The 23291-nt window shown below is 36.9% G+C and overlaps 1 protein-coding gene across 1 annotated transcript in view; it reads left to right on the forward strand.

Moving 5' to 3' along the window:
* LOC131044009 (ABC transporter C family member 2) overlaps nt 1-23291 on the forward strand; it is a 179415-nt gene that overhangs the window by 1972 nt on the left and 154152 nt on the right. The window contains exon 2 of the mRNA XM_057977273.2: nt 14579-14757. Coding sequence (XP_057833256.2) covers nt 14579-14757 — 179 coding nt within the window. The remainder of the gene's footprint in view (nt 1-14578; nt 14758-23291) is intronic.

Raw genomic sequence — 23291 nt, forward strand, 5'->3', positions numbered from 1 at the left:
GTTGTACTTAAAAAAGTGGTTACTAAAAAATATACAAGGAATGATATATGAAAATTTGAAATATTCAAACGTATTTGATATTGCACTGAATGAACAATGAAAATGTCGAATATTCATATATTAATATTATATTTTATTCAACATGATGATGACTTTAAAAAATACATGTAGCCAATGGTCCAATGCCTCAAATCATCACTCAGCATTGAAGAACTCATCACTTGAATTGCTACTCCTTAAGCCCAAGATCCTCCAAAACAATACCTACCAATCTTGCCTATATGCTACATCTTCATTAACTTGTGTTGGCTTCCCTAGCTCTACATCCCACTGATCTGGTGGACTCCTCTTGTACATAAACATGTTGCGGTCAATAAGATGCAAAGCGCTATGTGCAACTACAAGCTTCTCAACTCTCCTAGAGGTAAGTTAGTTCCTCTTAACATAGTGAGTCAAACTATTAGTGGAGCAATTCCTTTCAGCAACAGAAGAATTAGAAACCTGGGACAGTAGATGGCTAGTTTGTTAGTTAAAGAATTAGGCCCATGCATAGTCCACCATAAAATTGGATCCTCCTATGTCATAGTCTCCCTATCCATTTTGGCCTTTTCTAAATATGCTTGAATAGAGAAAATTTTGTCTTCTTTGTATGAATGATGCTGGCTTGTGTAGAATCATAAATTTTCTAAATGGCCTTCATGAACCTTGTCGTCACCTCAACAACTTTTATAGAATTAATTTTGCCCGACCTTTGCACATACCACTTCAAGTTCAATGCATAAGCAACCATGTGCAAGGGAGTGTTGAGCTTCTCCCATTGGGGATGAATGATTGGTTGAATGTGCTCATTGTAGAACATAATGTGGGGTCCTTTTCTTCTATAATGGTCTTCATTTGGCCAAACATATTGTCAATACTCATATGCTTTTCTAAAGTTAGGTGCATTTGTGTTCCCATATCTAGTGACTCTGAGAATTGAAGTAATGATGACAACAATGTATTTTGCATCAATCCAAAATTGAAGTAATGATGACAACAGTGTATTTTGCATCAATCCAAAAAAGTATCACTCTTCACCACCTTTTTCACCGTCCTCCCCTGCTCAGACTTAGAATTGGGCCACTGATATCACTCAGTTATCACAACCATTAATTGCAACGCCTCTTGCAACTCAAGCATTCTCTCCAAGAGAATGAATTATGATGCATTTCTAGTCTCCATAGGTTTCAAAAACTCCTTAGAGAATTTTCCAAAGAGTGCATGTGATATATGGCGGTTGTTGATAACCATCTGCACATCTCTACTATCATTAATCACATCTTTGATCCATCTAATTTTGTCCATTTCCTCAAGTGCATTATTCGTGGCATGCACACAAGGAGTTCACCAAATATTCCTATAGGTTGCCTCAATCAGCTTTCTTGCAGTTTTGCACATATATGTTGCATCTGACTCTGCTTGCAGCACATTTTATTGGCCTAATCTCCTCAATAGCATCTTTATGTATTTATAACTGAAAATCAAAATTTTTGCAATTCTTTGAACAATTAATAGCCTTAAGGAAGTAAGGGCCCTTTGTACATGTGACCATGATGTTGATGAGTGGACAATGTCTGATAGTTGTGCACCCATCCATCATTATGGTTCATCCACTACTGACCTAGGTAGCTTTCATTTTCTCCATTAGAATATTAATCTTGGAATAGTTCTTGTCTAAGATTGTTGTCCTCAATTTTGTCTCCCTTGGTGGCACATATAATGGTGTTGCTTTGATTATTTTTGCCACAACCTCCTTATAAGGAGAGTGAGCCACATGGAATGGAATGTGATTGGCAAAGAAGAATTTGCCAATGACATCATTTGCCTCATCTTTGTTTTGCACATTGAATAACTTCACCATTGTGATTGCAGCATCAGTATCAGTCATTCTATGTTTCCCCTTAGGCTTTGATGTGGCTACCCTTGAACTAGATGGAAAAGCATTAGAATGTGTAGAAACTCATGGATTTGAGGTATTCCTAGTACTTCTAGTAGTAGGAATAGGATCCTTCAGTGGCAAAGTGGTAGGTACAAGATTTTGGTTACTGGCATGCCTACAATTTATTTATTTCAACTTTTTTAAGTGACAATCTTGCACAAACTCTTGCACCTATTCTAGTGACATAAAGGAGGTCTGCATTAACTCTTGTGATGCTTCCTTGAAATTCAAGTTGATAAAAATGGCATTTCCATAGCCTAGTGCCCTCCATTGATGAACTAGGTTTTGCTTGCAATTTAGTGGCATATTGTTTTTAAAGTTGGCTTCTTATCAAAGGGACCCTTGGCAAAATCCTCTAATAATTTGGAAGATCATCTAAAATATACATTGCCAATTGAACTAGTTGCCTCGTCTTCCCCCACATTTGTACTTGGAGTCTCTGATTGAACCCCGATAGGCTTGGTGTATTCCACTTCCTCTTCATTATTCATGTCGTGAGAACTCATAGTGATGTAATGCATCGTATTGGGATATTCTTGTATTTTGCCCCAAAAACACCAAATGAGGTATGAATTATATTAAGGAAGTGCAACTTGCCACTTTAAGTCTTGATTTACACCTTGCAACTAGGTTAGTTATCAATGATCATTATGAAAGATGAGGAAACACATAATCAACAATATTACAAAGAGAATCGTAATCATCATTGTAAATTACATAATATGCACGTGGGATTCAATAATACTTTCCCTGACAACCTATCCCCATTATGGAGTTCCTTGGGAAATCATATAAGGCACCTCAAGCTTATTCTCTTCCATCAAGCCCGAGAGCACGGAATGACACCTGCCATTTGACCTCCTGGCCAACTCGGGGTTGGCGTACTTGAATGAACTTTGTGCTATTTGCATCCCTTATTACGTTGAAGGCGTTCCCTATTTGAAGTTAATCAGTTAACTTTGAACATCTACGACACAAATTATCCTACAAAGGATGCAAGACGATAGAAATCATCCCCACCATTAAATTTTTGCTTATTTTTTATTCACTGATTTTTTTGGTTTCCAGCATTCGCCTTCCCAATAATTTTGAACACGCGGTATTTTCTTTGATTTGATTGCTCACCTGGAGAAATTTTTGAATTTTATAAGCTTTTTTTATATCTTTTTCCCTCGCGAATTTTATTGCCTTTTTCCCAAGCCATGCTTTAAAACTTATTGCTCACATAAAGAAAGAAAATTTTAAAAAGAAATGCTTAAAAAAACATGCTAATTATATTACCCAGAATGTCCAATTTAGCACAGTAGATATCATTTTAAAAAGTAGAGGAGGAAAATAAATAATTTCGCTTTCTCATGAAAGTTATAATGTCATGCTTACTTTTAAATATTTAAATTATAATGGTGAAAGTAAAAAATAGATTATTTTGTGTAAAGATAAATGTGTACTGAATAATTTATACATCAAATGAAATAATTATTAATTATAATATAATTAAATTATTGATTAATGATAAATATAATTTAAATTTTATTTGATATATTTTAAAATTTAATAGTTATAAAAATAATATTTATTATATAATTATATTATATTCAAATTATTATTTGATGACAATTTATACATTAAACAAGTATTAGTTATTAATATTATTATATAATTATAATATTTAAATTATTAATAATTGATAATATATATTATTTAAATTTTATTTAGTATTACATAATAATTTGTAGAAATAACTTTTGCAAGGTTTTTTCTTTTGTGTAGAATATGCATAATCCTTGAATAATGAAAATCTAACAATATATCTCCTTTAGTGCATTTGAACAGCCTGGGATAAAGATACACAATCATTTGCCTTCGATGTCATCAGCATTAAGGGCTTCTTTCATTTGAGTGTGCAGGGTAGAGAAGAGCTTGCCAAATCCGGTGAAATGGTGGTCAAACAACATCTGTTTTGTTAATGAGAGCATGGTCATCTTCATCAGATTTGAACAATGTTTTGGGGTGGGAGAAATCCTTTTGGAGTAGTTGTAGTGTCAAATCTGGCCAGTAAGGACGTCTTGGGGTTGTGTAGGTAGGTAGGTTGGAAAGAGCATTGCCAAAGGTGGGAGTACTAGAGTTTGGGAGTATAGCATACTAGGTACCTAAATAAGAAGATGTCTGAACTGAATCCAAATGAGGTGACGTAGTGCAACATGATAGGGATCAGGGATCAAAGTTTTGGGGTGCCATGGAAAATGGTACTTTGGTAAGGGAAAGACCAAAACTTTGGTACTGAAAGGTAACTCAGTGTAAGTATTGGGGAGTTGGGTTTGGGCTAAAGGCATGCTAGTAAGGGATGGTGTGAAACTTTGACAAAGTAAGGGAAATGAGTGGAGGTTGAAGGGAAGAGATGTCAGGAAGGAGAACTCTGAAATTGGATTGGGTCAAACTTCAAAGGAGAAAGGCAGACATAGACAGAAAGGCATGCTTGGATGGGGAAGTCTCATCAATCTTGATAGGCATAATGGAAACAAAAAAGTTGGGCAGAAAAGCATACTGAGATGGGGAAGTCTGAAATTTCAATAGGAATAAGGAGAAAGGTGGAGATGGTGGAAACTAGAAAGGCATGCTAGGATAGGAAATTTTGAAACTTTGACAACTTGCACACACTTAGAAAATTGAATATACCTCCACGCTTTAAAACTTTTGAGACCTTCTTGACTTTTGAACCTAATAGGCACATGGGGAGTGAAGAGGGAAGACGCATGCAAACTCTAATCAAGGGAAACACTGGAAATAGGAAATAGGCCTTTGGTCCACAAACATAATTTTATTGAAAATGGGACATTACATCTAGTGACATACCTTAGGTCCTTGCATAAACCTTGAAAGGTAGTTGACAACATTGTTTGTATCTGGCCTAGTGTAGGCCATGTAAATGAGGGGCAATTCACTAGGTAGTATCTATCAAATCAAAGTTATTCAATACTTAATTTTGCATGTATTACTTTCAAAAGTCCTAAAACTTAACCTCAACTAAATATGTAGGTAGACTGAAATTAAGAACCCCAAGTAAATGAGACAATAGGCCTTGCAAAGGTAAATGATCTATGATACTTAAACATCTTGCTGTTGTGGAAGCTAAAAGAAACAAAAATTAAGAACCCCAAGTAAATGAGACAATAGGCCCTGCAAAGGTAAATGATCTATGATACTTAAACATCTTGCTGTTGTGGAAGCTAAAAGAAACAAAATATAGTAAGAAAATGAAACTAAACAATTAATTGAAACCTGGGCTAACTAATTGAAACAAGGAAACTACAATGTAGGCCCCAAAACATCTGCTATGAAGAAGTGCAGGTGCTAAAACATCCACGTATAACAAACAGGTTGCTGTCAAACACATTATGAATAAATCTCCTTTCTAAAGTTGTCAGCAGAAAGGAACCATGAGGTGAAACACTCATTATGTGACACTCCAGAAGGCCTTAAGGGAAAATGGTGAATCCTGACTGCTGCAACAAATTGGGTTTGTGAGAGAACCAATAAAATGAAGGTCAATCCCAATGTTAGCTAAACAAACCTTCTGCAAGACCACAAGGACTCAAGAAACTCAAAGTACTAAGTTGGGGTTTATAACTTCACATTTCTTGGATGATGTCATCTCCATTTACTAAACAACAAGAACCAGAAGTTTGTTGCCTCCAAGTAAGTATGCCCTTGAAGACCTCTGATTTTGGTGGACTCAAAGAAAACAAAATAAACATGAGAAATACCACCACCTCAAGAAAAGAGGTTCTCAAAACTGTTGTTAAAACCAAAATAGGGACTTCAGATTGAACACAAAAAGTGAAAACTACAACCTCCTGAAGAAGAGGTGTCCTCAATACTGTAGTAAGTAGCTGAAGTAGTTTGAAACCACTAAACTACAAACTACAAATAATACATAGATTTTTCCCATCAATAAGCTGAAATTTTGGAAAAGCCTCTAAACAAAGAATCCCTTCCCTAAGTACAAATATGAAATAATCTTAAAAAGCTGTTTTTAAGTAAGTTGCTCAAAAAATAATCCATAGATCTCCCTTAGATCTTACCACAGGAAAATACTGTTGAAGCCATGGGTCATTTCATGGTGACCATTAATCTGTCCTTATTCTAGCAACGTTAGAGGCTAGACTAAACCCTGAGGAGCTTGGGCAATATTATCATTATCGTATTTCACTGCCAAGATTGAACATCTTATTGTACTTAAATGTACTAGCATAGTTTTTATGGTGGAGTTAGCAGACAGTGCCATTTGACTTTGCTTGGTTCTGGTGCACAAACACATTTTAATTTGACCAGAAAAAAGCTGATATATATGTCATGTCATAGATTTTTCAGTTGAACAATGTTATGGAACAGATACAACTAATGAAATATCTCTTTTCCTCAGTCTCTTGTCATGCTTTTTGTTCTCATATTCTTGTTTCCATTTTGGCATCCAAGCACCATGGAGTGCATATCTGTGAAAAAGATGCACATGCAGAGACTGCACGTGGTTTGAAGAAGGGAAGGTTGTGGAACTTATTTACTTTTGCAAATCATGAGATAATTCTGTTGTTGAATACCTAAGATCAAGTATCTTTGAGTTTGTCTTACTGTAAGTCACATGTACATATAATGGCTATTAAGCTTTTCAGGGTCATATGAATCAGTAGGTTGTTAACTGTAAATTTATTTGTTATAGGCCATTCGTTTGTAATAAATGAAATAAGGTGTGTAATTCTGCAAAGAATGTGATATTGACTTTCTACATTAAAGTTTATAAATTCCCAGTTAGAAGGGATCATGGCTGACACTGCATTCTAATGAGAAGGTAATGCAAGCTGCATCTTCTTAGATGGATTTTTCAAGGCCAGATTTAAAATGTGTTTATGTGACATCCTAATTTTGTAAAATGGGAGCTTGAGTGTATGCCTTGATGTGTCAGATGTGCCTTTAACTGGTCCAATTTTTTTCCTGTCAATACAGATTTGCTTTTTCTAACCCAAGACCTAATAACGGTGGAAGTCCAAAATGCTGTTGAATTATAGAAGCTTGCATGTCACCTTGGGTTAACTGTTAATCGATGTAAGGAAAGACAGCTAGATATAAAAAAGAAACCTTCATCATTTTTTTTTTGGTAATTTAATAGCTGGTAAGGGCCAGCACCCATTGTATTGATCTCATGAAGTTTGTATACATTGTCAATTTTAACCAGTCTGCACTATTACCATTGCCGTGTTCTGAAGAGATGACACATACACTGACCTTACTGATATACACCAAAATGGGACACCAAAAACCCAAAATTGGCGACCCCAAAGCAGCAAACTGAACATTCACCAAAGCCTTATATTTTAACTTATATCCTATCATCCTTTTTCTATCATTGACATGCCGACTGGCTCAGTATGAAGCCATGACTTCTATTGACAAACATATTAACACAACAGAAAATCTAAACAAATTTTGCCTTTTTATCTACCGGACAGCCGAAACCACAATCCTGATGAGCCCTTGGATTTGTAGCACCTTTGTTGTCCATAGCAACATCGTCCGTGGATGAAACCACTTTGAAACTCGTAGCACCTTCATCTTCCCCATCCTCTGCCCCATCCTCCTCCATCCTTAGTAGCCTTTTGATTTCTAGGGCCTTTGCCACCGCTAGACGCTCCGGTCTGCAGGCATCATGGGCAAAGCTCTTCACTATTTCTTCAATGTCTCATCCATAATTCTCTATCCACTCTTCTCCTTGCGCAAAGGGTCCCAAGTCCAAGTCACCAGACTCATTTTCATCCTCATCTTTTCCATCCTCCTGCATATACTCCTTCACTCAACCTTCACCCGAGGGCTCCATTATTCCTGTCAAGCATTGCAGAAATACAATGCTCCGCTCAATGTCATTCCACCTTCCCTCGAGCATTTCCGGTTCTAGGGTTCGCACAATAGGAAAATTCCTAACTTCCCCGTCTTGGCTCCTAGACATGTAGTAGTTCTGCAGCAGAGGAACAAGCAGATTATTGTCTACGTTGTTCTGAGCCGCATCAATCTCCCCTAGGAAGGAGTGTTTAAAAATCATTTGGCAAAGCTTTTTAGCTTTGGCCTTTGACACTCCCATATACAACACCATTGCTAGAAACATTGCCGGTATATTAGTGTTGACCTTGTACTGGTGATACGCCATGAGAAATTTTTGTCCCAACACAACCTTGACAGCATGAGAGACCAAGGGGTGTCCCACCGCAAGAATGGCCGCCATCTGTTGCGACTTCGCGAAAAAATGACATTTGCCTCTTGGTGGACTCTAGCAAAACCGGCATGTCCATCGCAACTTTTGTTATCAGAAGCGTCGTGGCATAATAGAATGAGTCATACCTTGCCTCCAAAGCCTATATCTACTCACTTGCCATTCGTCATCATTGCAATCAAGGCACATCCAATTAATGAAGTGGCCGAACATTACTAAATCCATCTCATAGATATTCATTTAGTCTAATTAAATGTTCTCACGCTTTTGGGTACAGCTCATGAGATTTGGTATTGCCACTCCACCTCCATATTGGATCATGACAACACATAAGGGTGTGCGTTAGCCACTCATTATGCAATTATCTTTCTTCTCCTCTTTTTCCGCTTGCCAAGTGTCCTCGCACCTTTGATCCCACGAATACATTCCCTCCTTGTGTTTTTTAATGATACCATCCAAGCCTTGATTTGATGGTATGAAGTGTATCCTCCATACGAAGCATCCATTTTGTGACACTTTGTTGTGACGTTTTCACACATCGCCCCATTGCAAATGGGGACCCATGTTTTTTTTGCTTTTTAGGGTTTGTTTTTTTGGTCTTTTAGGGTTTTGTTAGTTAGCCTTTGCATTTTGAGTGCTGTCGGGGAGATCATAGGATAGCAAGTCCGGCTTGAGTGAAGTCCTGATCCTGAAATTCGGCTAAGTCTGGAATGTCTTGATCCTGAATTTGACTAAGTCTGGAAACTGAAAAACCTCAAAAAACTAGATTTTGCAATATAACTCCTGGAGGTCTGAAACCACTCTCAAACATCCTGAAAGTATATATGGAATATAACTTAAAGTATAAGAAACTTATACTTAAATGTTATATTCCATAAAAATTATCCTGATAGAGAGTTCAAAAAGTCAAATCTCGCTCCTGTCATTCACTGAGGATCCAGAGCGAAAAGCGCTCCTGTCCCTCTCCAAGGGTCCAAGGCGAATCGCTCATGTCCCTCACCAAGGGTCCAGAGTGAAAAAGCTTAGTGGAGTCATTCCTGACCTTGTTTGGACAAATTGAGACATCAAAGGCATGAAGGAGGACGTAATCAACCCATTGAAGATAGTTTTGAAAGTTAACAAGGCATAAATAAGCTCATAAAGGCCAGGGCGCTCCTGTCCCTCTCCAAGGGACCAGAGCGATTTTCCCTCAAGACAAGTTTTTGGCAAAAGAAAGGCAAGTTTTGTGTTTGAGGTGGGTAAAGGAAGACGCAATCGATCCGTTGAAGATAATTTTCGAAGCTAGCAAAACACAAGTGAGCTTATAAAGGCAAAATCGCTCCTGTCCCTCACCAAGGGACCAGGGCGAAAATGGTTCTAAGGAGCATTCGTTCCAAAAATTGAATAGATCAAACTCAAGATTTCAAGTAAAATGCCATTTTGGACGTCCAGGATGAAGTGTTGAACGTGAAAAACAAGAATTGCAAGGCTAAAGTGTAAGGGCGCTCCTGTCCCTCTCCCAGGGACCAGAGCGATCTTGTTGATGTCCATTATCTTGCCATGCCTAGGCGCCAATATCATCTATGACACATTAAATGCCAATTTCGATAAAACCTTGAAATATTTTTGAAATTAAATTGACATTTAATAAGTGCGCAAAACATTTAATAATTAATTTATGCCTTTAAAAAAAATCAAAATTTTAATTATAAAGGCATTTAAAATTAATTATTATTAATTTAAAAATAAAATTGGGGCGCTTGGGGTATTATTTAATGTTTTTATAAAGTCGGCCTCTTCTTTTATTAAATTTTTATTTTTTTGGCCTATTTTCGCCAAGTCGGCCCATGGGGAGGTGAAATGGTGAGCGCTCTATATATTTGGGGTGTGTTTTTCATTATTCAAATCATTCACTCATTGTTTCAAGTGCGATTTGGAGAAGCAAGGAAGGAGGTGCGAAATCTAGCTTGTGTGGAGCGAATTTCTACCAAGTGTGGAGACTAAGGAAGGCGAAATTCATCTTGAAGGCTATTGGAGAGGCGTATTTCTTGCTAGATTGGAGGATAATTTCCAGATTTTTGAAGACATTTGAAGGCGAATTTCCAAATCTTGAAGAAGCTAGTGGAAGGTGGAGTTCTTTTCCAAGCTAAATGAGGTGCATTTTATCCAAGGGAGAGCTTTGATCTACACTTTGCCTAGCAAAATTCATCTATTTTTACATCATTTTTTAGAATTAATTCCCAAGTGGAGGTATGGCGTAATCACCTTGGCAGCATTTTTGAAGATTTAAATTTTGCTTTGAAAGTCCTAAATTAGGAAATGATAACTCAAGATTTATCATGAAGTTTCCTAAATTAGAATCTTGAATCTTCCTTTCTACACTTCAAGATATATTACTAATTTTGAAATGTTGTGTAGGTATCAAGATGGCGACTCCAAGCTCGAAAGATCTACAAGTCGGAAGACTCTCCTCAAGGAAAATCAAGCCAGATCAAGGATGATCAAGCAGGGACAAGGACGGCCTTCTTCGATCCAGCCAAGCATCGACAAGGACGGCCTTCTTTGGACTAACGTCATCAAGGGCGACTTCTCCAATCCAGTATTCCAAGGCGGGGTACATCAATCATCCTGCACATCAAGGACACAAGAAGTTAGAACTAGGGTTCGTTGAAGAAGCAGATAGTTCCAGATGAATTAATTAAAGCTCGCTTCTCAACAACATCAAGTTGAATATTTACCAAGTTACAAGTGTCAGACGAGGTGGCATCCTAGTCATCACTTCTCCAGTCAATGTGGTCCACCCCAGCATTTCCAGATTCAATATACCTAACTCATGGAAGGTGGCACAAACTCCGATGTACCTACCCCGACTATCCATTGGTCGATTTTTCCAGAGAGGACATGTGTCCAAGCAATACAATTTTATCATTGGTCAAGCATTAAATGTTATGTAATGGTTGTAACAAACCCTAATTAGGGTTTTCATTATTAAATCTTGGCCATTGATCTCAAATTGATCTTAGCCATCGAATTGTATTGTGGGCACTATATAAGCCTTGACATTTCATTTTGTAAAGGCAGTTAGAGGGTTGGAAATAGTTGGAAGCAGTTAGTAGATAGAGAGTAGTTAGAAGTTGATAGAATAGCAATTAGAGTAGAGTAGAGAGAGAAGGCAAAGATTGTTGCCAAGATGTTGTTGTAAGAGACTTGTAAAACTTCATTGAAGAAATGGTGAAATTTATGGGTCGATTCGACAATTTGCATGGTCTTTATACTTCTCCTATTTGATTTCATGTTATTAGATGAGTGGAAGATATGTGCTTGATTGATGGTGGAATTCGTATATCCATACTACTAGTAGTTTGTTGATTGCAGACTTGCCTTGCGTAGTCAACTGGAATTATTCAGTTTAAGCTTAACTTCAATTGTCGCTTCTTCATTGATATGCATCAGCTTGATGGTGTCTATGCCTGCAGTGATGATTTGAACATCATAAAGCTTTCCTTCGAAGATCGCACTAGCCTTGTGGAGATGATCCTGCAATATCAAAACAAGACCTAGTTAGAATTTCATCAAAGATCATTCATTGCTCCTACATTCTTAGTATTAGGATTAGATCCTCTCTTCGCCCTCGTCTTTTTTCCTTTTTTCAAATCTAAGCTAGTGAAAATCCTGTGTTCCAGCAAAGCAGATCAGACGTTCAATCATCAAATGTAAGTCCCCTTGTGATTCCAGCAAATCACATCATACCACAGAGAGCTTATCCACACATAGAGACCCTACATACAAGAACCTTGAAGTCATCCTGATTGATCCTTTTTCGCGATATCTTCAGCAATCAGAGGCTTTACTCAAGAGAGGATAAGGTACCTTTAGGTATTTTATTCTGTGTTTGATAGTGTACAAAATACACGTCAACACACTTGTCCCTTTGTCAACACTTATCCATCCTCATGTGAGATCGTGCTCCAAGCCCTATATCACATTAGCATGATTATTCTTTGTGGGAGGTGATGATCTGTATCGTTCACAGATTTTGGGCATATATGACTGTTATTGTCCCCCATTAGGCCTGCGATTCCCCTGCTAGGGTGCCGATTCCATCTTCTGCATCAGCTACCAATTTGGCAAGTCTATCTGCCATGACATTGCCCTCCTTGTAAATATGCGAAATCCTGAATTCTCTGAATTTTGCGATTGCCTCCCTGATTGGCTGAAGCCAATGAGCCAATTTCCAATTGGGCATGTAGTTTTGTCTAATGGCATTAACAATTATTAGTGAATCACCTTCGAGGTGAATATGCCTAGCATTCAATTCCATCCCCATTTGCAGCCCTAAATTCTGCTATATTGTTCGTTGCCTCTTTGATGTGTATTGACTTATCTGCGAAGATTTTTCTAGTATGATCTTGAGCCACACATCCAATCCCACTTGGCTCCAAATTTCCTTTAGAAGCTCCATCAAAATTCACCTTTATCCATCCGCTATTTAGGGCAACCCACTACCCTCTCTCAGATTTTTGGGAAGATCAACCTTCTGAACCCCATTAACAGTGGAGAGAAACCTTCATCATTATAGATTACATAGCCTTTTGAGTTGTAAAGCCCACATCTTGAATTTACATAAACCAATAGGAGAAAACATCACTTTCTTTCCGATTTGGGTAAATACTAAAAATCAAATCTAGAACACAAATAGATTTTGCAATAAGCTTGCTAGAGCCTCATTGTGAGAAACAGAATTTAATTGTGATACGTGGATATGAAATGTCGGTACGGCAGAAATTTTTTTTGGGGGGGGGGAGTTGGGTATATTTTTGGTACATTCGTACAAAAATAATATATATATAATTAAATTTAGAATGTTATATACCAATACACATGCTAAACAAAACATTGCAAATTTCAAATTTTGAAACATAAAATACTAATTTAAATTCAGTTTTGAATATCAAAAAGATAAAACTAGAATCACTAAACATTTCAACATCTAAAAACATGAATCCCGGACGCACCCACAGGAGATTCGTTTCAGAATCCAATTCCGGTATGTTTCATACCCGGAATCGCCCGAAAAATCCCATGATTCAGCAACTTAGTTGAAATACAATACAGAGAAATTTATGTGACCCACACTACAAGAAACTAGATTTAAATACCAATATGGTACAAAACCAGAAAAGTTTGGCCAAATTGCAAAGCAAATAGCCACTTTCCATGCTGCCACCTGAGGTTCAATTGTTGCGTCAGACTGAAGGGGTAGTTCATTCCACTGAGAATTTACCATACCGGTGACCAACATTGCACTAAAATCCCAGAAATGGAGTAGCTGGGTTAGAAAAAAGTAAAATGTAGCACTTGTCTTTCCATGCTACCTGACAGACATGCCTTCCATCCCATTTCTCTAATATTCTTCCCACTACTGTTCCATCCAGTGATGGGAGTTGTTTCCATCTCTCTTCCGCATTATCTTTAAAAGGTTTTTTGAGGTACAGAAAGGGCCATGGAGAAGTTGAAAGTCATTTCTATTTCCTTCTCCATCAGAGTAGTTTGTCAGTTTATTATCTATTGGTTTGACCATGCTTCCTTTTTAATTTCTTTGAAAATGTTTGACATAACTTAAGTTTGATGTAATTTGCATGGATCCTTGGAGGGGCAATCTATTTCTCCATAAAATATGTGTCAGGCCAATCTATTCTATTTAATAATTTGTGTAATTTTAATTTAGGTTATGATCTGTTAGCACATTCAATGTGGGCCCTTTCCAGATCAAGTTGCATGCTACCTAATGTACCTATTTGGACAGATAGAGGTACTTACTAGAGAAATGCTTCAGTTGATTTATTGAACCAGCTGAGAAATTTATTCCTTGATATTCAATATCTTTTAATGAATTAGGAAATTAATTGTGGCAAATAATGATGGAATGCACAGAGGAGTTCAATTCAACCCAGTGTACTTAAGCTTTTTAAGGTACTTATTGGTATATAGGTAGAAATTAAGTTAATCAAGGATTACATTCACTGGTACTTTCTCTCCAGGAAGAATGTTTGATATGTGCAGGACAATTCAGCAGATACATGGCATAACTTTCATGTTGGCTTTATATTTAAAACCAACTACAGAAATTTTTGAATTGTGCCCTATGAGCTGCCATTCTCTGTGCATGTATCTTCTCAAATGAGGGGGTGAATTCTAAGCACCATAGGGTTTGTTGTTTGATTTAAAATGTTGTCGCTTGCAACCTGTTAATGCAATTGTTCCATTTGAAATATGGATAGATTTGTTAGCTGTTTTAATAACAAACATGATTCTGTTATGTCTTTTGTAATTAAATAGAGACATGTCTATCTGCTGTCCAGGTTGTTACTTTGATAGTTGAAAGTGTCACTTGGTGCACTATGCTGGCTCTACTGTGCATTGAAACTAAAGTCTACATAAGGGAGTTTCGCTGGTACATCCGGTTTGGAGTCATTTATGTTCTTGTTGGCGAAGCTACACTGTTCAAATTTATTCTCACTCTAAATAGTTACTTTGACAGGTAAAAAATTTTCTTCTTATTATTCTATTTGCCTTCCTTTTCAGTTAAGACAATTTTAAGCACAAAATATTTTGAAGAGTATTAATTCAATGATAACTATGGAAGCGCTATTGTCATATTTGAAAGTTTGAACCAAGGAAAAGTCTGTTGTCCTCTTTTACTTTCTTTTTAGAAGAAATGATTTCTTATATGTTTAAACAAGAAAGAGAATAGTTCAAGTTTCTTCCTCTCCATGTCTGGGTATGAAGAGTGATTATCTTTGATTGAGACTCTACATCAGCAGACACATCATGCTTTCTATGAAAATAGAGCTTGGCATTTGCCTCGGTTGCCGAGTTATCTATAAACCATGGAAGTGGCTGCAAGTCTAAGACTAAGCCAAAACTTACATGCTAAGTGCATGCAGAAATATGATTCTTCAAAAGATCACTTTCCTCTATGCATATGGTGAATATTTTGAAATCTTAGAAGCACTTGTTCTGTAACTGTATTGCAAGCTTACAGTCCCATGTGATAATTGATTTTGTTATATTATAAACGAAAAGATCCAAGCTGCATGCTCACAGAACTGTGGATCTTTAAAGGTAGTGTTCTTCTAATGTACATGGTTAATATTCTGAAACCTCAAAAGGTCTTGTTTTGTAACTGTCATGCAAACTTACAGTTTCAAGATATCTAAGTAATTTTGTTATGTTTATCTTCATTGGACTCAAATAATACTTGGTAATCTAGACTTTGATTAGCTTTCAATCCCACTTCTCAAAAACTCAATTAGGTTCCTTCTTGCAGATGGTATACATGAAGCTTTCAGTCTGATTGTAGTTAGTCTTGTGTATGGTAAACAATTACACTGTAGTGCTCTTCTGCTGGTGCTTCCTGTTGATGTGTTTTTTATGCCCACGTGAACACTAAATAAAATACCCAAAAGTATCTTATCCTCTCTTGAACAAAGTTACTCAAATGCTGAAGATTAGCTCAAGGATCACTTGAGGCAAATCCAAGGTTCTTGTATGTCGGGTCACGACGTGTGGATTAGCTCAATGGTTTGATGTGGTTATGCTGGAATCACGAGGGGACTTACGTTGACTTATTAAATGCTTGAAGCACTAGAACTTGATCATCTGATTTTGCAATATTGTGATGCTTTTTATCCTAAAGTAGCTTGAATTGAAAAAAGGGCAAAAGGAAAGGGTTGAGAGAGTCTATTCTAAGACCTAGAATGTAAGAAGATAGGTGAATGATTAGATGGAATCCTACTGGGCAAGGTCTCACCATCAACTTGAACAATTTGACACAAACTCAGTGCAATCTTCTAAGGGATGATTCAAAGATGTTCAAATCATCATCATCATTAGACATTGATTACCATCCAAGTTAATGCATAAACTATAATTTTATACCCTAGGTTTGTTAATCAGATTTATATCCTTTGATTATGCCCTAGATTGTAATCAGATTTGTAGCATTTTAATAAGTCATCATTCAGTAAAAATCAGAAATGAAGTAAGTAAACAGGAGACAAACACACATACCCTGGGAAAACCTCCAAGGAGGAAAAACCCAACATTAAAGACCCACAGGTCAGATTATATATTCTCCTCTAAAATCACAAGTACAATACTTAGCTTCTTTGTCAGATCTGATCCTTTTGTATGGTAGATCTGCACTTCTAAGTTCTTCAAGTCTGTACCCAAACAGCCCATGTCCTCTTGGACGATTTGGCACAAGTCTGAACAATTTCGCACTCCTTCTTGAGAATTCGCACCTTATCAGGCAGAGCTAATTCGCTTTACTTGGAATTGAATGAGTGTGTTTGACTTGCAAGGTGTCTTTCATTTATATGCACCTTTAACTCTTATTTGCAAGTCGGCCTCCTTTAAATTTTGGTGCCAATATATTATTGTGGCATGTGTATTTAGGATAGCATGAGGAATAGGGCTGGGCATAGACTTGGGGTCACGTTACCCTTGATAGGGCCCAGACCTAAAAGGGTTCGGATGTTGCCTTAAGGCAATCCGAACCCATATATAGCCCTTTAGAGTTCCATCTAGCACACAAGCTAAGACAATTACATCTTCCACCTAGCACACAAGCATAGGATGGTTCTAGCACACAAGCATAGAAAGTGTAATACACCAGTGGGTCTTTACATAATTACAATTATCCATCTAGCACACAAGCATAGATTGGATATAATTCATTCTTGCACACAAGCAAAGAATGATTCAAAGTGCTGCAGATAGAGTCACTGAGATTGAAGCTCCCTCTCAATCAGGGTTGCGTTTTCCAAAACACCAAGTCTGTCTCTGAAGTATTCGAACTTCACTTTGGAGAAAGGCTTGGTGAGGATGTCCGCAATCTTTTCATCTGTGCTAATGTACTTTAGATGAATGGCACCTCTTTGCACCATGTCCCGAATGAAATGATAGTGAGTTTCCATATGTTTGGACCAATCATGGAATACAGGATACAGGATTTACTGACATCTTTATACAGCTTTGATTATCACAATGAATGGTGGTAGGACCACTAGCTTGACCAAATAATCCAACAAGGAGCTTACGAAGCCACACTGCTTCTTTGGATGCAACAAATGCGGCAATGTACTCAGCTTTTGCAGTGCTTAATGCTACCGAAGATTGCTTTCTACATGCCCAAGAGATCACTGTAGAGCCCAAGTTGAAGCAGATACCTGAAGTACTTTTCTTGTCCTTGACACTTCTTGCCCAATCTGAATCTGAGTAGCCTTCCAAGAGGATTGAGGTATTAAGTGAATACTTCAGCCCATAACCAACCATGCCACGCAGGTATCTTAGAATGTGCTTGGCAGCAACCAGGTGAACAAGTTTAGGTAAGCTCATGAACTGACTGAGAGCATTCATAGCATAACAGATATCTGGCCTAGTATTGACTAGGTACATCAGGGAGCCAATCAACTGCCTGTACTCAGATGGATCTGCAAAATCAGAGTTAGCTGCAGAAACACTTAACTTCTTTAAGTTAGATTGCATAGGAGTATGCATAGGTTTACAATCTATCATTCTAAATCTTTTCAAAATATCAATAGTATATTTTCCTTGACTTAGAAAAATTTCATTGGATCTTTGCCATACTTCTAACCCTAGGAAGTAATGCATTAGACCTAAGTCCTTCATTTCAAATTCTGAGGCTAATTCCTTCTTACATCTTATGATTAATTTACTTTCACTAGTGAGAAATAAATCATCTACATACAAAACTAAAATAAGCATCTCATCATTATAAATTTTCAAGTAAATGTTAGCATCAACATCATTCTTGCAAAATCCTAAGCTTAGTAAGTACTTATCAATTCTTTCATACCAAGCACGAAGAGCCTGTTTGAGCCCATATAAGGCTTTCTTCAACTTGCAAACATGAGAATCTCTTTTATGGATTACATAACCTTTTGGTTGCTCAATATATACTTCCTCCTCAATGACACCATTGAGGAAGGCTGTCTTAACGTCCATTTGATGCAGCTCCCATCCTTTGGCTGCAGCAATAGCTATTATAGATCTAATAGAAGTATGTCTAGCAACAGGGGCAAAGGTTTCTTCATAATCTATTCCTTCTTTTTGAGAAAAACCACGAGCTACAAACCTAGCTTTATATTTTTCAATACTACCATCAGCATTATGTTTAATTTTAAACAACCATTTAGAGGAAACAACAGACTTACCTTTGGGTCTGGGTACAATGTCCCAGACATCATTCTTGATGATAGACCGATACTCTTCATCCATGACTAATTTCCAAGCATGATGGGACATAGCTTCTTCGACATTGTGAGGTTCAGACTCAATGATATTGCACATCACAGAAATGTAGTTGGCGTGATTTTGGAATCTCTTGTTATCTCTAAAGGTTCCTCTGGGAGCAACAAATCCTTCAACATCTTGAATCGTGTTTCTAACCCAAAGTGGTCTCTTCTTGCAGACCACAGTATCCTGAGGTATATCGGTAGATTGCATAGGTTCTGATGGGTCATTCTGAACTTCTTGATCTGGAAGGTCAGTAGACTCCTCCTGTATCTCAGGGTTAGCATCAACCATTGAATCTTGATTTTCAATCACCATATCATTATTGTTGGTTAATGAACCTTTAGATCTTTTGAAAGCAATATCTTCTTCAAAAGTTACATCTCTACTTACCTCAACATACCTTTGACCTGGAATGTAGATCCTGAAGGCTTTGGAAGATTCGCTGTATCCCACTAAGATGCCTTTCTTTCCAGATGGATCCAACTTGGTTCGTTTTTCTTTAGGCACATGAACATACACAGGGCTCCCGAATATCCTTAGGTGACTGATGTCAGGTTTGATTCCTGAAAAGGATTCTTCAGGAGTCACATCCTTTAGGGCATGATGAGGACATCTATTCTGAATGTAAACTGCTGTTTTGGATGCTTCCGCCCATAGAAAAGGTTGCAGGTTTTGATCATGGATCATGGCTCTTGCAACTTCAACAATGGTCCTGTTCTTTCTTTCAGCAACTCTATTTTGCTAAGGATTGTAGGGAACGCAGAACTCCCTCTTAATTCTTGCTTTGACACAAAAGTCATAGAAACTACCTGAGGTGTATTCACCTCCATTGTCAGACCTTAAACATTTAATTTGATTTCCTGTAGTATTTTCAACTAAGGCTTTGAATTCTTTAAATCTGTTTAGGACTTCTTCAGACTCTTTAGATTTAAGAAAATAGATCCCTGTTTTCCTAGAGAAATCATCTATGAAGATAACATAATTTAGGAAACCGCTAGGAGATGCTACAGACATAGGACCACATAAATCTGAATGAATAAGTTCTAACCTTTCTTTAGCCCTACTATCGCTTTATGAAAAGGATTCTTTACATTCTTACCCATTGCACAACCTTTACAAGCATCATCATGAGATAAACTGAGTTTAGGCATACCTTTAACCATTTTACCAAGAGTGGGAAGAGCTTGGAAGTGTAGGTGACCCAATCTTCTATGCCATAGCTCGTATGATTCAGGGGTCTCATGAATGAGAGCTTGAATTGGATTAGCTGCAAGCTTATATAAACTATCACATCTATTTCCAATAATACGAGCAGATTTGAAATTAGATTTCTTAGGCCAAGCGAGTACTTTCCCTTCAGAAAATGCTATTTGCAAACCCTTATCTTCTAAGGCAGAAATGGAAATAAGATTTCTTTTAATACCAGGTACAAAGAGAATATCACAAAGTTGTAAGGAAATGCTAGAATCTAGCTTTAAAGAGGTAGTGCCAGAACCTTTTACCGAGTATCGAGCATCATCACCGATTACTACATGAAGGTTGGTGTCTTTTTCAATCAGATTTGAGAGATGCTCACAAAATCTTGAGATGTGTCTGGAGGCACCACTGTCAAGTATCCACGTATTGCTGTCCGTAGGAACATTGCTGGATAGAGCAGAGATAAGAAGGTAATCTTCACTTTGTTCGGCAACTTCATTTAAGTTGGCTTCCCTTTCCTTTGGGTCATTCTAACAATCTCTGGCATAGTGACCATACTTATCACATCTGAAGGAATGTGAGAGGAATCTCTTGACTTTTTCCTTGGATCATAGGAGGAGGATCTAAAATCTTTGCTTCTCTTTTCTTTCTTCCAATGTCCACCTTTCCTAGATTTAGCTAAGAGAACATGATTATCTTTGTGAGAGTTGTTAATGTTTGTAGCTTCAGTCGAATGATCATTTAGAATACATATAATATATGTTGATTAAAAATAATATATTATTATGTTATATTATTATATTATTATTAATCATATAAAATTTAATATTCAATATTAATCTATTATATTATTCTAAATTAATAATTGATTGATGAAACATTATAATATTGATTAAATTATTATAATTAAAGGAGAGACATGTCCGTTCAAGGACATGCCTCTCCAAAGGAATATATATAGTATAATGTTATTCAATTTGAGAACACATAGAATTCCAAGAATGCAAGTATCAGATTGAATCAGATATATACGTTAAAATACATCCAATAAAACCTTGGAAAATCAACATGGTATCAGAGCTCAGGCCTGTGAAGCTTAATTTGGAGGATGGAGAGGGTTGGAGAATTCAGTCTTTTTTTTTTTAAAGAATTTTCAGTCTGAAATATGCCATTGTACGGCCTTTGGTTGGCCTCAAAATGAGACTATAATATATGGATGGAAAGATCTGTGTTTCTAGTTTTCAAATATGTTTATCTCATCAAATTTGATTCAGTTTTGTGCAAGATATGACGACTTTGGTGCAGGTCACTAACCCTACCTAGGGTTAGCAGTTTTGGGAAAAATGTCATAACTTTTGTTTTAATTGTTGGATCTGGCTATAACTTGGAGTAAATGTTTGTAATTAGATTTTGTAACATCTCACCGAAGAGATTGGATAAATTTAGTAAATTGCAAAAGTTATTAACGACTGTGTGTGGCAGATCATAATGAAAGTGTTGATCAAAATTTTGAAAAGGTTCTACATCATTCCAAGGGAATTATGATGAGAGATGATTCATGCGTGATATTTCTTATATGGGCGCACCTTATGAAAGGAAATTCTTTAAACTTAAGATAAGTATTCCATGTTTTATTAAGGCACATGAATTATTGAGTTTGTAATTTATGCTATAATATTGGCTAGTAAAATCTTGTATGTTTCTATCATTGGTATTTCTGTTCGAGATAATTTAGTTTATGAGCTATTTGTAATCTCTCTTTGACATACCTTCAGGACGAAAGCACAATAAAATTGAATTAAAGGGAGAAATAAATTGATGCTTATAAACGAATTGATGATTGAGACCAGATGTAGAGGGAGTTTGACATTTCAAAAGAGGACAAGAGGTTGATACAAGAACTTGAGCTTCAGAGGGAGCAGTTGGTTTAGTCAACTTGTGACAATTTCAATCATAGTGATTGAGAGGGATTTTCACTATTGAAGGTGAAACACTTATGAGGTAAAACTTGATTTAATTGATTATTATACTAATGAAATCATTTAATGCCTTATGGGCCCTGTGTAAATCATAAGGAAGTGACGACTTCCAAATGATTTCCACTTGTATTTTTGAGGTTATTGGAAGGTGACGATCTTACAATAACTTGAGCTTGTGGATAGAATTGCCGACAGAGGCAATCCACATGAGAGCTTGTGGATAGAATCGTCGACTGAGGCAATCCACGTAAGAGCTTGTGGATAGAATCGCCGATTGAGGCAATCCACGTGAGTGCTCATGGATAGAATCGCTGACTGAGGCAATCCACTTAAGAGCTTGTGGATAGAATCGCCGACTGAGGCAATCCATGTGAGTGCTCATGGATAGAATCGCCGACTGAGACAATCCACGTAAGAGCTTGTGGATAGAATCGTCGACTGAGGCAATCCACGTGAGAGCTCATGGATAGAATTGCCGACTTAGGCAATCCACATAAGAGCTTGTGGATAGAATCGCCGACTGAGGCAATCCACGTGAGAGCTCATGGATAGAATCGCCGACTGAGGCAATCCACACAAGAGCTTATGGATAGAATCATCGACAGAGGCAATCCACGCAAGAGCTTGTGAATAGAATCGCTGACGGAGGCAAATTCACACCTTGAGACTATGGTCCCCTGTGATGAGCATCATATGGTTGATGCAAGTACTCCCAATATCATGAGATGATATTTTTGAGTTATGGTGAATATCATGTGCCTTGATATTCTTGTTTATACCATACTTCCTGATATCAGAGTGAGATAATATTTTCTCTATTCCATAATTAATCTAGACTTAATGCATTTGCATTGATTTTATCTTCCCTAGCTAAGAGGGAGTGTTAATTATGTTTTGTGTAGCTATGGTGAGGGCCATAAGTGTTGACATGGGAGATTACTACACATTCTGTCTGATCGTCCTCCCTAGCTAAGAGTGAGTGTTAATGTTTGTAGCTTCAGTCGAATGATCATTTAGAATACATATAATATATGTTGATTAATAATAATATATTATTATGTTATATTATTATATTATTAGTAATCATATAAAATTTAATATTCAATATTAATCTATTATATTATTCTAAATTAATAATTGATTGATGAAACATTATAATATTGATTAAATTATTATAATTAAAGGAGAGATGTCCGTTCAAGGACATGCCTCTCCAAAGGAATATATATAGTATAATGTTATTCAATTTGAGAACACATAGAATTCCAAGAATGCAAGTATCAGATTGAATCAAATATATACATTAAAATACATCCAATAAAACCTGGGAAAATCAACAAGAGTTCTTGAGTTTTCCTCTTACCTCAATTCAAGATTCCTCTTCGATGCAATCAGATTGAAGACGCTCAAAGTTGGGACGATCGGCTCTTCCACCAATGCTGCGAATGAATCAGGTAGACCATTTAATGTAATCATAACAAGATCTTTATCCGAGATTTGGCAATCAAGAGTGCTTAGCTTGTCCTTGAGTTCATTGATCTTCATGAAGTAGGCTATGATTGAGTCTTCTTCTTTC

Source organism: Cryptomeria japonica, chromosome 11 (genome assembly GCF_030272615.1).
Source record: "Cryptomeria japonica chromosome 11, Sugi_1.0, whole genome shotgun sequence".
NCBI classification, from domain to species: Eukaryota; Viridiplantae; Streptophyta; class Pinopsida; order Cupressales; family Cupressaceae; genus Cryptomeria; species Cryptomeria japonica.